This window comes from Mixophyes fleayi, chromosome 4 (assembly GCF_038048845.1).
Source record: "Mixophyes fleayi isolate aMixFle1 chromosome 4, aMixFle1.hap1, whole genome shotgun sequence".
Classification (NCBI taxonomy): domain Eukaryota; kingdom Metazoa; phylum Chordata; class Amphibia; order Anura; family Limnodynastidae; genus Mixophyes; species Mixophyes fleayi.
The window spans coordinates 53,945,325-53,959,382 of NC_134405.1; the positions used below are offsets into that span (position 1 = coordinate 53,945,325).

The 14,058-nt window shown below is 39.8% G+C and overlaps 1 protein-coding gene across 2 annotated transcripts in view; it reads right to left on the bottom strand.

Moving 5' to 3' along the window:
- DDHD2 (DDHD domain containing 2) overlaps positions 1-14,058 on the bottom strand; it is a 53,080-nt gene that overhangs the window by 25,620 nt on the left and 13,402 nt on the right. For both annotated transcript variants that reach the window (XM_075207027.1, XM_075207028.1), the window contains 7 exons: positions 13,008-13,200; positions 11,987-12,177; positions 10,481-10,570; positions 8,210-8,330; positions 2,636-2,725; positions 2,364-2,505; positions 1,992-2,200 (listed from right to left, as the gene is read on the bottom strand). In XM_075207027.1, coding sequence (XP_075063128.1) covers positions 1,992-2,200; positions 2,364-2,505; positions 2,636-2,725; positions 8,210-8,330; positions 10,481-10,570; positions 11,987-12,177; positions 13,008-13,200 — 1,036 coding nt within the window. The remainder of the gene's footprint in view (positions 1-1,991; positions 2,201-2,363; positions 2,506-2,635; positions 2,726-8,209; positions 8,331-10,480; positions 10,571-11,986; positions 12,178-13,007; positions 13,201-14,058) is intronic.

Here is a 14,058-nt window from a genome sequence, read left to right on the forward strand (position 1 = left end):
AAAAAACACTGATGATGAGATGCTAATGAGATAAGCAGGTAGTCATCTAGTAGATATATACCTACCTCTATTGCCTTTATAATGGAATTCACTGTTTCCATGTGAAATTACTTTAGTTGGATGAATCTGTTCAGTACTGTCCTGAAGTCTCCCGAGTACTTTTGTACCACAAAGGTGTAAAAATAAAATTATGTTCTTCTTTGATTGACCGGAATTAGTGAAATTACTTGTTTTCCCTGAAGTGTTTGTAAAATGCTGCTTAATGGTTGTTTTTGCACTGTAGAGACCAGAGTCCTGTTTTCTTATAAAAAACATTTCTCTGTGGAAACAATCGGAATTCTATTTCGGAACCTGTGGCTACAATATCCCTTACCCACTGATCCTGTGTAGTTAGGATCCGTCTTTGTATATAATTTATATTGCGCTCCTTACCACAGACTCTGGGAGCCGAGTCTCCTATGAGTCATTGGGTATTAACTGGCATAAATCCATGAAAAGCTGCCTAGGCATATTAGTTCCAGACTGTCTGAAATATTGCGTACCAGGCCGATATCTTCTGATGGGGTGCTGACAATAGTGTCTTCATGTTATGTGGTAAATGGTGTGTTTTCCAGTTACTTTCTGAACCATGGAATCTAGTTTATCTCCAAACAATAAACAACATTCAAGAGAAGGCATGACCAGCTTTTTAAATAGGCTGACCAAATCCACAGCCTTGCTCTCCTTGCCATCACTGTTGAAGCTATAATGGTTGCCGACAAGGAAGCTTCACATAGAAAAGCAATACCGTTCTTCATAATTTCCATAAATAAAATAAATACAATGTATCTGTTAGTCTTGCCCTGGGTATCTTTAAACAAAGCTTCCATCCTAATTCTAGAGCTCTAGAAACAGAGGCCGCTGCTACCCCATACTTAGTTGCAGACTCCTGCAGAGATATGGAATCTCTTAAAACACTTTTCATCCAATGTAATAATTCTCTAAATTGCTCCAGAGGCTTTTCTACAGCCTTAGTAATTTGAAGAATACAATCTACACACAGAGGGCCCAAGTCATTAAGGAGAGCAAGGCATAAAAAAGTAGTAACTTTGCACATATTGCTTTTGGGGGTGGAGGTAAATGTGAAGTCAGATTTATAGTTGGGGTGGGGCATGACCTAGATCAACTTAAAATTTCAGTGCAAAAATAAAGCTACGACTAAGCAGCCAGTATTTAACTTATGTGCATTGTAACATGGTTTGTCCAGAAGAACATTTTTTTGCCTTACTTTCCTTAATGACTCAAGCCCAGAGATTCTAGTCAGTAGGTAACTCTTAATCAAAGGCTCCAACAATCTTACAATGTGTCTTGCAGAGCTTCATAAAAGGTACTAAAAGAATAATAAAACATAACTAGAGCTATCTAGCTCTCCCAGAAACATAGATGAAGAATCACAAATCAGGCTTAAAATTGGTGCCTTGAGCTCCAGTGTGCACCCAGTAGTATGTACTGTGTGCCTCTTTATGACACGCCCGGCCCATTTTTATGTGCAGCCTCGAATTTAAAAGGTGGAAAATCTACCCAATCAACAAGGGGAAAAGGTGTGGTCCCAGGGAGCTAACCACTGGCCCCAGGTAGCAACCCGCATGCGTCTTGACCCCAAGGCCTTGTGGACTCCATAGCAATGTATAAAGGTAAGTCCCATATCCAGTAAAACAAAAACACACTCACTACAATTACAAACACTCTGCCTACTCAATTTGGCAAGACAGGAAAAGAAAATGGAAGAAAAAAAAAAAAAAAAAAGACATTGAGAAAGAGAAGAGGTTACATTATATAGCCTCAGGTCAAGTGAACCCATTGGTCAAGGTTGGCAGGAATCCAACGAGGAAAAAAACCTCAGTCACATCAACATTTAATCAACTCCCAATAAAATAGAAACTCACTATATAAACAACAGACCATTGATATGCCAATTATTTTCAACTTGCCATTTAGAATTCTTAACCTACCGAGGCTGTGTCCAGTCACAGAGACACATCCTTTAAACGCGGGATTCCTCTCCAAAAAAAGTTGGTAGATGCGATTCATCTCCCCGCATACAGTGTTTACAATGGTTTGGCCATACGTTGGGCTGTTGTAGAAGAAGAGATCCAACAGAGTCTCATTGGTGAACTGACGCAGGCGGCTGATACTGGGCAGTGTAATCCTCTGTATGTCACTAGTATGAAAAAATAAAAGATAAAAATATTTTATCCTTGGAGCAGTTCTAAGTGACAATGGCCAGCCACAGAACACCATAGTGGAAGCCCAGAGTATAGCATAACTAATACATTCATTTATCATGTTACTATATTATGTAACTCTCTCGGACATGTACACACTTGTCTACTCCAGTAGCATCAGCATGCAGAGCGTTGTGCCAGTTCACAGGTAGGAACTCCACCCTTCCAATCTGCACTTGTTCGTTGGCTTTCTTGTAGTGAGCGTGGAGCAGATTCAAGGACACAAGCCGAAAATCATTCACTGGAGAAAATAAAACCATAAATTACATTGAGCTGCAAAGAGATTCATGTACATTGCCGGCAAGGTTCAGTGCTAGAGACCCCACAGCTGACAGCTTTCTTTATGGAGGTTATAGTTGACATGGACTCACCACATTGCACAATGCTTCGGAACTGAAGGTCGCAGGCAGGTCCGATACCGTGGACCATAAATACTAAGTGATCGATCTGGGCTGGTTCCCCTGAAAGCACAATAAAACGTTGCTATAGAATAACAGGGAGTATGGTACAATGTAAAAAGGTGATTTTAGAATATAATTGCGCAAATGCTACAACTATAAAACAATTATTTTATACATACATTTTGCCTAGATTTTTAAACTATAAAACAAAATATGGTCCACTTCCTGTTCTATCCTTGAGCCTGCACCCATATATACACAGACTACATAGCCATTGATTGATTGCATGAGGTGCTTCTCATACTTTCCATTATAGAACATAGATGACATTCTTCCTGTGTCATTACAGTTCATAACTATTAAATGAGTGATTGTAAAGCTCACACATGTTCCAAAATTAGCAACAGTATTGGGCAATTAGACCAATATAGAGTCTAATTCATGTTTGGGAACTTGTTTTTAAAAAAATAAAGCATGGAACTTGAGAGTATTTCTGACCAAATACAAGCGGATCTCATGTACGTACTGGATAATCGTTACTTGCCATATGCAGATAGACAGAAAGACTGGAGGATACGCAGATGCATATGTGCGATATAAAGTCCCATCAGAATGCATGCACAATTTTTTTTTTTTTTTTTATAAAATAAACAACTCATGAAAAACATTGTTTTCACAGTAAATAGATAAATCAGAAAGTTCTTCATGTGTACTGTACCTACAATCTGTTTTTATAGCCTATCTTCCTTGCATACACGTTTTGTGCTAGCTAGTGGCACGCATACGTGTAGTTTTTAATACAAAGACTATGCTGTTTTAGTCAACACTATCAGTAGACACCAACACCTGCCCTGGAGTTGGTGTAAATGATATGGCACGACTAAAAGACACGTACTTGCGAGAAACCCTTGACTCGAATCATCCACACGTCACGCCCTTACTGTGAATTACATACATTCACCCGCCCCTTCTCCACCCTATTCTGCCCTTCAAGTACATGGTAAGTGTTAGTTGATTTCAGACATGAACTGCATGCAAATATGTTCATTGCCGTAATGTCCGTTTCCGAGTATGCGCAGAGCAACTTCACACAAGTTACAGCACACAAAGGAACTTGTGTCCAAAGAAGAATCAGGCTCATCATGTGTAACAACAACCTAATGTGTGGACCAAAAACGAACCCTAACACTCAAACAGATTATTATTATACATGTACGTAAATGTGGTCCAAAGATTACAATTAGGTCGTGTGGCTGGGTCCCCTTTTGCCCCACATGTGGAATATGGCTGCTGCAGCACTGGAAGTGTTAATGGCTGGCACTGCTGTGTCAAACTCGTTAAACTCCAACACTGTGCACAGCAGGTGTAAAAATAAATGTATATCATATAAATGTACTTAGTTGAAGTGTGGCATGCAGCGCTGAAGTGGTTAATCCAGGTTAATCCTGGCATGGTGCACCAGGATTTTGAACTGTGCCTGTTTTAAATGTAAATAAAAGAAATGCGTCTTACCTTCCCTAGTGGTCCTGTAGGAATTGGGGCTCCTGCAACAGTGTTATATGTGGTGCAAATGTGTACCCCTATTATACCTGGTGGTCCAGTAGGGGCTGCAAATGTATGGCTCTCAAAGAGGACAAACAGGGTGGCTGAGCACCAGAACTGACAGGATACAGGGCAGATAAATCCACAGGCAACACACTGCATCCAATGAGGGAAATACCATTTCCCTGAAGTTGTAAGAGTACAAGTATGGTACCACCAACTCCCAGGTGATGGGAAAATCAGAGATCACTATAGATTGAAATGATGGCACTGTACAAAGATCAAAGTTGCCTTCATAGAGGCCACGGTATGGATATCTATAGGAGAGATCTGCCAGCTCAGAGACACAAGGGAACAGAAGGAACACCCTGCATGACCTTTATAACCAGATTCAGGTCCCACAATGTGACAAAAGAGACTGACCTTCCACAGGATCCAAGGGATCAGCAGAATTGTGAGAGGTAGATGAACTGGAAAATCCATGGAACTGCCAGAACAACTAAGAGACAAGCTGCTGTGTCTGTGCAAGTTACAAAAGGAGCTTGTGATTTAGTCATTACGCCAATATATCTACTTTCAGGAAACACCATATATTTACAAGATGCTATAAAACTTCAGTATAGGAATTGAACATGACTTTGTTTCCTAAGTGGTCCAGGAATTGACCACTAGGAAGCCCACCCTACGGGTGACCACCCCTGGAATGTAGGTTCAAGATGCGTGGAACAAAAATGCTCTGCCCACTGCAGAACACAAGATGCTTCCCTTATGGCTTGGGAATGTAAGTGGACCCCGATGGATCAGATAAACCAGTGTGGTGTCATCCATGTGGACCCCGACTGCACATTCCTTAAAATATGTATCCTGGGCTAGAGAGATGACCCCGAGCTCAAAGACATTTATTAGTAGGATGGACTCCTTGAATAGACCATGCACCCTGGGCAAAGGGTGAAGGTAAAACAAAAAAAAAAAACAACACATTCCAACACAGTGGTGTCCACAGTGACAAAACTGAGGAGGGTTCCACAATGTCAGATGGGAGTGAGCTATCTACCATCTCAACCACCCTGTAAACTGATCAAACAGGCTTCTCAAGGTGCACGTCTTCATTTTGAATGGTGTGCATGTGGCATTTCAAGTATTGCATCTTTGCAGAATCTAAGCCATGGTCCCCACAACCCTCAAGCTGGAACAAATGGTAGCATGTGATTTAGGTGGGTTTATTAGCTGCTGGAGTAACAAACCTTGTCATGGGAAAAAAATGAAATGCTAGTCTTCCTCACATATGGGAATATGAAGATATGCAGCATTGATATCTAGGGAAAACAGAAACTTCACTTCAAGGCCTGAATTACTGACCAAAGTAACTCCCATCTTAAATCACTCCTGTAGAAGGAATTTATTGAGTGACTTCAGTTCTAACACAGGAATAATGAAACATGACTCTTGGACATCAAGACGAGATTGACAGGGGAAAAAAACAAAACACATTCTGGCGATGCAGGACTGGACAGAAGTCCACTGCGTCCAGCAGCCATTGAGTGGTTAAATGGAATGCATCCATCCATGGGAACCTTTGAGAAGAAGAATCGATTAGAATGGCAGCTCACAAAAAGATATTCAGTATTCACCATTAATAAGTACCCAGGGTTTGGGCATGGAGCAGGAGCAGGACCAGAAGATGAAGAAGAGGAGGCAAACCCTTTACTGTTTCCACACTCCTGGTCTCAGTTCGTACTAGGAAGTACTTACTTCTGTCTGCTTCAAAGTCAACAAGGGCTTCTTTTTGGGCTAAGCTGTTCCAGGGAGACAGTTGCGGCCCCAGAGATTGGTTCCATAACTCTTTAATGTGGAGTTAAAAGAGCTCTTGCAGCAGAGGAGTTTCATAATGGATTTATTCTGAGGAAGAATGAAACTCTTGATTGTCTTCGCTAGTCCCAGAACAAAGACAACCATCCCTGGAAAAAGCAGCATAGACATGGACCCTTTGAAAGTAATGTCCACCAACCAGGATTAAAGCAAGAAATCTCAGCTTGCCACCACCAAATTAGGCAAGGAACTGGCTTCAAACCCAGAAGAAATAAGAATTATGTCCACCGATTAGAAATATCAGGATGTTAGAGGCAAGTTACAACAACTCCGCCCATTTTGCAGTGCCTCAAAGAGTTGTTCCACCCAAATGAAAGTTACAAATGAATCATCCTTACCATAGGCAGCCAATGGTCTACTTTGACAAAAGTGGGGTGGGGGGGTGGGATGTATTTTTATGTTCGAAAGGGACAGCTTTGTTCTGCTTTAGGTCTACTTGTAGAAAGAATACAATTGAAGTTAGGGCAGAAGGCCATGTACCCGTTTCCTATACAGGACTGTGATGAGAGTATGTTACCAGGCAATAACAATAAAGGTTACACCCGACTGCCCTCACTTCTCAGAAAGAATGCCAGTGGCATCAATGTTTCTCAAATACTGCCATATGATAACTATATTTTGAAGAATTTGTATGCATAGGTTACATTTTTCTCTAAAAGAGCCATATCATCCCACTTACCAAATGGCAAGTGTCAGGACTTTGAGATGAGATGGCCAGCAATACTTTACAGAAAGTGATGATCTGCTGGAACAAGGTAGATGGAGAAAAATACCTTAGTAATCTGGAAACAACAGTAATTAGGCCTCTTTGTTCCTGACTATTGAGAGACATTGCTGGGACCCATTATCTCTAGACTGCACAATGCCAAAAACAGACCAAACTCCAGGAGATAAGGACCCCAAATCAGGCAGCCAGATGAGAGCACTCCCAACCCCTATCCAGAATCCTTAACCATGTGTGAAGATAAATAGGCTGATCCCAGAGATCTAGTGAGAGTGGAATGAAAGGACTGGTTCGTGGTTACATCTCCCTGTAAAATGTTGTGCAGGAAGGCACCAAAGACCTCCCATTAAGATGATCTTGCTGTGCCTCCTTGAATTCCCCCCCCCCCCAAAAAAAACAAAAAACTTTGTAGGTCTGTGCTTCAGTGTGTGTCCCCTCATAGCGACAGCAATGTGACATTAAGCGTGACCATTGCCATGTTGGCAGTTGCAAAATAACCTGGTACCCATCAAAGCATGTCCCTTATTGAAAGGTATTTGCATTGTGTCTCTTTCTCCATTCAAAAAGTTACATGATTTAGTGTAATGGTGTAATTGTTCTTAAAAGAGCTACAGTTCCGTTTGTGCATGTGATTACATAAAACCTTATATTCTTCATTCAGTTATCTGTCTGGGTGTAAAAATCATTACCCACATCCACAATATTGTGGCGGATGATAGGTTGAAAGATAGTCCGATAAGAAATGTCTTGATGCGAATCATCACAAGTTAACTCTGCATATACTCTCTACAACGTTGTGGGGAGTATATGCAGAGTCGCCGCATTTAACATCTAATTTAAAGGATAGGGTTAGGGGTTAGGGTTAGGGTTAGGAATAGGAATAAGAACAGTAAATTCTAATTGTGGATTCTAATTACATCCCAAATGTGGGGACTGATGGTATTGTCGCTTTAATTTCGCAAATGTCAGTGTTGCGCACATTACTGATGTAAATACCAAGTCCCGGAATTGCCTTCCATCGATAAATATAAAAGTCGTGTAGCGCATATGTCGGGGATGTACTCTGTCTTTTTGAAGTAAAGTCTGAATTTTTTATTCATCGGATTTATAACATTCGCCATTATTTTGTAGGCATTTACAATGTCGGCGATGTCAGCATCACTTAATCGTACCCATCCCCTCCACCAGTCGGCAAATAGCCAATAGGTACACGGATCATAAGGGCACTGGAAAAAGAACTGAGGAACAAATAAAAAGATTCAGTTCTCTTTCCCATTGTCTATTGTCCTAGAGATGAAACAACTTACCATATATGTCCCCCTACTACAGAAAGAGAAACGTTAAACAAAACAAGACACAATTGACATGTCCTTAACAGTACGACATTTACATGTGGAATAGTTGCTTACCCTGAAGTATTTCCACAGAAATACTTTCAACCCCTCTCTTTACTGTTCTTGGTCGACCCTGCTCACTTGGTGTGCCCCCCCACTCATCTGGGATTCCTGTTGGTTGGTAATGAACCATAAGCTGTGAAAAACAACAGAAGAGGCAGTAAGAAGCACAGATATAAGCGACAATGCAGAATCTTTATTTCTTTGCATCTGTAGTGTGTAATCAATTTACAGAGTATGTATAAGTAACTCTAGATCCATACTTCTCCATTAATCCTACTCCTCTCGCACTGGAACTGCAAAGGTTCCATGCCCAAGACCTGCATGTTTCAGGAGTAACTCACCACAAGAGGAGCCTATGTCATTGTCTTTTCCTCGGCCTACAGCCAAGGAAGATCTGAAAGATAACTGTGGTCTTTGTGTAGTTACTTCAGACATTTGTATGGTGGTCCAATCTCCTCTATAAAAATGTACCTACACTCTGTGTTTGCGCTAAAGAGAGGTTGATGTTACAGGAGCAGCAGGATTGAGTAAATCCAAAAATGTGCTTATCCTGGGTATGAAACCCTAATAGTTCATCCAGAAGAGGGTGGGGGGTAATATGTTCTAGGGTGAAGTTCTCCTTTCATTTCAATTACATTGTCCTGACATATCATAAGATGTAAGATTTATGTCAGTCAAATTAGATATTCAGTGTTTGGTTAAGTATGTTATATTATTTAAGTAATAATAGTCCACCATACGCTAACTGTATGAAATTAGCAAATGAAAATAATTGAGCCATAACTCCGCTGTGTGACATTTTTACAAATACAGGTACATATTTATAGCTAGATATGTAAATGTTGTCATTGCTGAAAATAAATATCACAAAATTGGCTGGACCTGTGAGCAATTAAGGCTAAGCAGTGGAAGGCCTGCTCGCAAAGCTGATCGCACTACAAAGGCAATTGTTCTCTGTCACAATCCAGGACTCACCTGAGCATGTCTGACGTGTCTGCGACAATAATACCAAAACAACCACCTGGTCTGTTTAAAAATTATTGAAACTCTCTTTGTCTGTTCCACAAATTAACTTTGCATTACCAATTATGCCACTACCAAGATTTTTTGCGTAGAACTGACACTCCTACTCAAGAAGCCTTCAGTTCTCCCTTTAAACTATCACAATTTACTTTCATCAGAGTTATCATAAACCAAATGATCTCCTGTGTTTCAACTATGTGAATTCATAAGAACAAGGAGACATGAACTTATTAAATGCAATTTAATATGGAAAATAAGTCACCAATACTTAAGATGAAGAACAATTTAAAAAAAGAAATACAATGATATAATACAATAGTGGCAAGATTAAAAGGAATAAACAACAGAAATGATAAATGTACAAATGACTAGTTTCTAATTGCTGGGAGAAACAGGAGTAATGGACACTTCTCAATATGAAATGGACTCCCACAAGTGAACAAATCTGTTATATTTACAGGACAGTCTAAACATGCTGCAAGTACCCCCCCCCCCCTCCCCCCCCCTCCACTGTGATGTCATACCTAGAAAGTCTGTGTATATGAAAATTGTTTTTATAACCTCTTTTAGAAAAAAAAAAAAGTCAGGGGTACTTGAACTGGCCTAACTTCTTACCAGAATGTACTACAAAGATGATGTTACCTCCACAAAACAGGTCATAAGCTTCCCTTCATTTGCATACCATACCATGACTCCTGTAAGTGTGAAATTTAAGAAAATATATTTTCTTGTGTCCTTATCCCCTTCATTTAAACATATCCCAGCTGATCAATCATCACAGAATCACCAAGAATGTGAGGGACCCGTTTGTTTATGCTGGATATCACTGAGGTTAATACAACCCTTTAAGAGAACTTTCAAGAAGTTTTAGGACATGTGCCACAAATTGGCATTGGGCAATCCTCTGTAACCAAGTGTCTGGAACTCTGTATCCAGAAATACCTCATGGGTGGAACAGAAAAATTTACAACAATCAAAGAGAAATATTAATCCCCTTTCAGGTTTTAACCAATTGTCAAACACAGAGTTCATCTGAGCCACATCAAGCTAATACTATGAGTTAATTCACGAACACATATTTGCAGTATTATGACTAGTTATTAGCTTGCATAAGACATTAACACAAGCTTCCCTACCATTTAAGGGGCAACCTGTGACCCAATGCAATTATATGTTCAATCCAATCAGTTTGAGGAGTGAAGATGGAGGTCACAAACTAACAGTAACAACCAACATGAATTGGTCACCTCCTTCTGTTACCTTTGGGTTATGTAAAATTATTAGGTCTCTTGAGGGCGATTCCAGTCTCTTCTTCCACTCATTCCGGGTCACTGCCTGCATGTAGGCATCCTGCAGAAACAGACATATTCAGATTACAATGTAAACTAATGTAATTTAATGCATGTCCTTTCTCAATGGTTATAAAAGACGAGTTGTCTCAGTATCAGCCCTTTCCCCATAATGGTATCAATATCAAAAGAAATATGCATTAAAATGACATACATAAAACAAACCAGTCAGTCAATATTTGCTATCAGAACAAATATAAAGTATCAAACATGCCCCCAATCTTCAGTTGTTTCTGAATAATTTTTTTCCCATCCTATGACCTGTGAATTGGATTATTTTATTTGTTTATTTTGAGCATCACATTCACTAGTGCCAAAATAGCTAAAATATTATACAGGCAAAGATCAAATTTAACATTAAACAATTAAATGAAACATTAACATTAAATGAAAGATGCACTAATTCAAGCATTAGCATTGTGGCAAGAGAATGGTACCAGGCACATTCAACAAGGTTTAAGCGTGTCTGGAAAACCCCTCTCACCCACATTGATACAAGTATGTACATGTTCACTTTCTTAAATGTTTCATGTTTCAGCAATGTGGTGTGTTACCATATCCACTATTGTTTCGTGGCTGCACTCCAAACATGAGTATCCATTGTTTATCTTCATTTCTCTGTAAAATAGTCCCCTACAGGGAATCTTGGAGCAGGGAGGACGTTCAAAGGGGCCGTACGGTGCACTCCAGGCTGCCGTGTGACCTCCCTGTACGGTACAGAGGAGGTCACTTACGCGGATGTCAGCTGCCCTTGTTCTGATTAGACCAGGGAGACCTGCAAGCCATCTGTTGACCACCACCGCTCTAGACTGAGGCAACTAACAAAGGAGGGATCACTACCAAGTCATCACCCAGTCACTGTTGTGCCCACTGAAAACAAGTTGACACTGGAGACTACCCAAAAGAGGTGCATCACCAGTCCCAGACACAGTTCCAGAGGTTCCTGGAGCAATACATACTGGTGGGGACAGGGTTGATGGCCAAACTGGTTTTGGAACAGCAGAATAGTTTTTGTTTTTATTCTTTTACAAAACAGCTTGACAGATATGTACTACATTGGAACCCTAACCCCTTAGTGCAACTGAGTCAGTTGAAAACTAAGATCTGTGTTTACATTCCCCTAAAACCAAATCTTGCCAAATTCAGAAACAAATCCTGGATATGGTGCATACCAAAATATTCTATCCAAGCAGAGGCAATTTTAAACAAATTCAAAAGTCATTATATGCACATTATCCCTTAATTTGTATATCTATACACTTTGTTTCTAGTTGTAATGCCTGCATCACTGTCTAAATGCTGGATATTAAGAATGTTAGAAGCTACTCTTTTAGGTGTAGGAACAACTTGAGGTCTCGTTTTTATTAATTTACTGTAGAGTTTAAAAGGGGTTTGAAAGCGAAAAGCAGATAATTACCTCTAGTGTCTCGCTAAAATTCTCTGGATATGGTACATATTTGTTGTCCTTATCCCCTTTGTAGAACCAGGTGCATCTCTGCACTTCAGAGTCCTCCTCGTCCCAATACACAGACAGCATCCTGCGACTGCCCAGGTACACGTCATATCGCCCCCCGCAAACTGGGATTACAATACTGTTTGGATTATGTCCTGAGGAACAAAGAGCAGCATTGAAAACCATGTTAAGAAAGGGAATTAAATAGAGAATAAGAGTCTGATTCATTAAGGAAAGTAAAGCAAAAAAAAAGGAGTAACTCTGAACCTTGGGAAAACCACGTTGCATTGGAGCGGGCAAATTAAAATGTGAGGACAGATTTATAGTTGGGGTAGAGCATGTCCTAGATAAACTTTTAATGTCAGTGTAAAAATAAAGCTATCAATTATTTGCGTCCAAGTTTTCTTATGTGCAAAATAATAAACTCATTTACACCCTTGTATTGGAACATGATTTTTCCAAAGTTACTCATTTTTTTTGTTTTACTTTCCTTAATGAATCAGGCCCAAAAAGTTTACTGGGGAAAAAAAATACAAATTGTTTCACTCGATTCCTAGATGGTCAGCTCTTGTGCAAGTTCTGAATAATAGCTCTAAGGCAAACAGGAGCCCAAAGAGGTGATCACACTACAATCTTTATATAACTAACTATGAAAGGCTCAAATCCTAGATTAAAGGCTTAACAAGCTCCTTTTCTTTAATACTAATAAGATTAGGTCTCCAATACATAAATCCAATTACTTCCATGTTGTTGCATTTTTTCCTTTTTTTTTTTACGAAAAAGCGCTAGACTTCTCTGGTTCAATCAAACATCTTAATTATCTGGTAACATAATAGTGCACTCTTCCTTTATTATACAACTCCACTACGCTCTCTCTGACCGAATACTATGTAAAATCTCCTATCAAATCATCTGTCTTATTTGTCTATGGCCCTTATTGTGTCCATCATGTATGTATATTCTGAGGTTCTCTCACATACTGTACCAGAGCAGAATGCTGCCTCCAGTTGGTCAGAATCCTCCCTGCTGAAGGGGTTCCAGGACCCTCTGTCGTCCTGTATCTTGTGGTAGAACCAGTGAGGAATCACAGCCTCATAGGTCATTGTGGTCTCCATCTCATTGGAGGCTGAGGATACAGAGGGTGGAGACGCCTCCACTTTGACTTGTGAGGACATCTCCTATACCAATAACAAAGAAATAAAATAAATTGAGGCAGCACTTATAGCCACACACGAGACACTGTATATACTGTTCCCTCTATCTAACATGCTACTTCAGACTTTGACCTGTCCCAACAAGGTATCAGATGTGATCAGCTGGTAGATCTGCCTTGAGGTGGAGCTAGATGGGATAGGCCAGAGTTTGACTGAGATTAGATAAGGACCTTGTATGGTTTTGGCTAGCAAAAGATAACAGATTTACTTTCACAAGCTGCGATTACAGCCAAGTCCTCACAGATGGTATGAAGTTAATATTAATGTATTCTAAAACAAGCTGCAATATTAAGTGCACACCACACATGTTCTGCATTTGTTTAAAATAGTGTCATGTGTGTCTATTCTCATCACAGTATCTCAGTTTCAACGACAAAACTTAAAAAAATACAGCCACAGTTCCCATACCGTTAGAGCATCTTATTTTATATTAGAAGTTATTCTTTTGGCGGGCAAAATACAATCTATTGATTAAGAATTATAAATACAGTGGGGAAAAAAATAAACACACTCTAGTAGCATAATTGTATCAAATAACTACAGTTTTGACAAGTTCCTGAATTATTTTTTTTTAAACACATTGACCACTTTACTAGGTACACCTGCTCCTCATGCAAATATCTAATCAGCCAATCATGTGGTAGCAACTCAATGCATAAAAGCATGCATACATAGTCAAGAGGTTCAGGCCTAACATCAGCATGAGGAAGAAAATTCAATCTGAGTGACTTTGACCGTGGAACAATTGTTGGTGGCAGACTGGGTGGTCTGAGTAACTTAGAAACAGCTAATCTCCTGGGGTTTTCAGGCACAAAAGTCTCT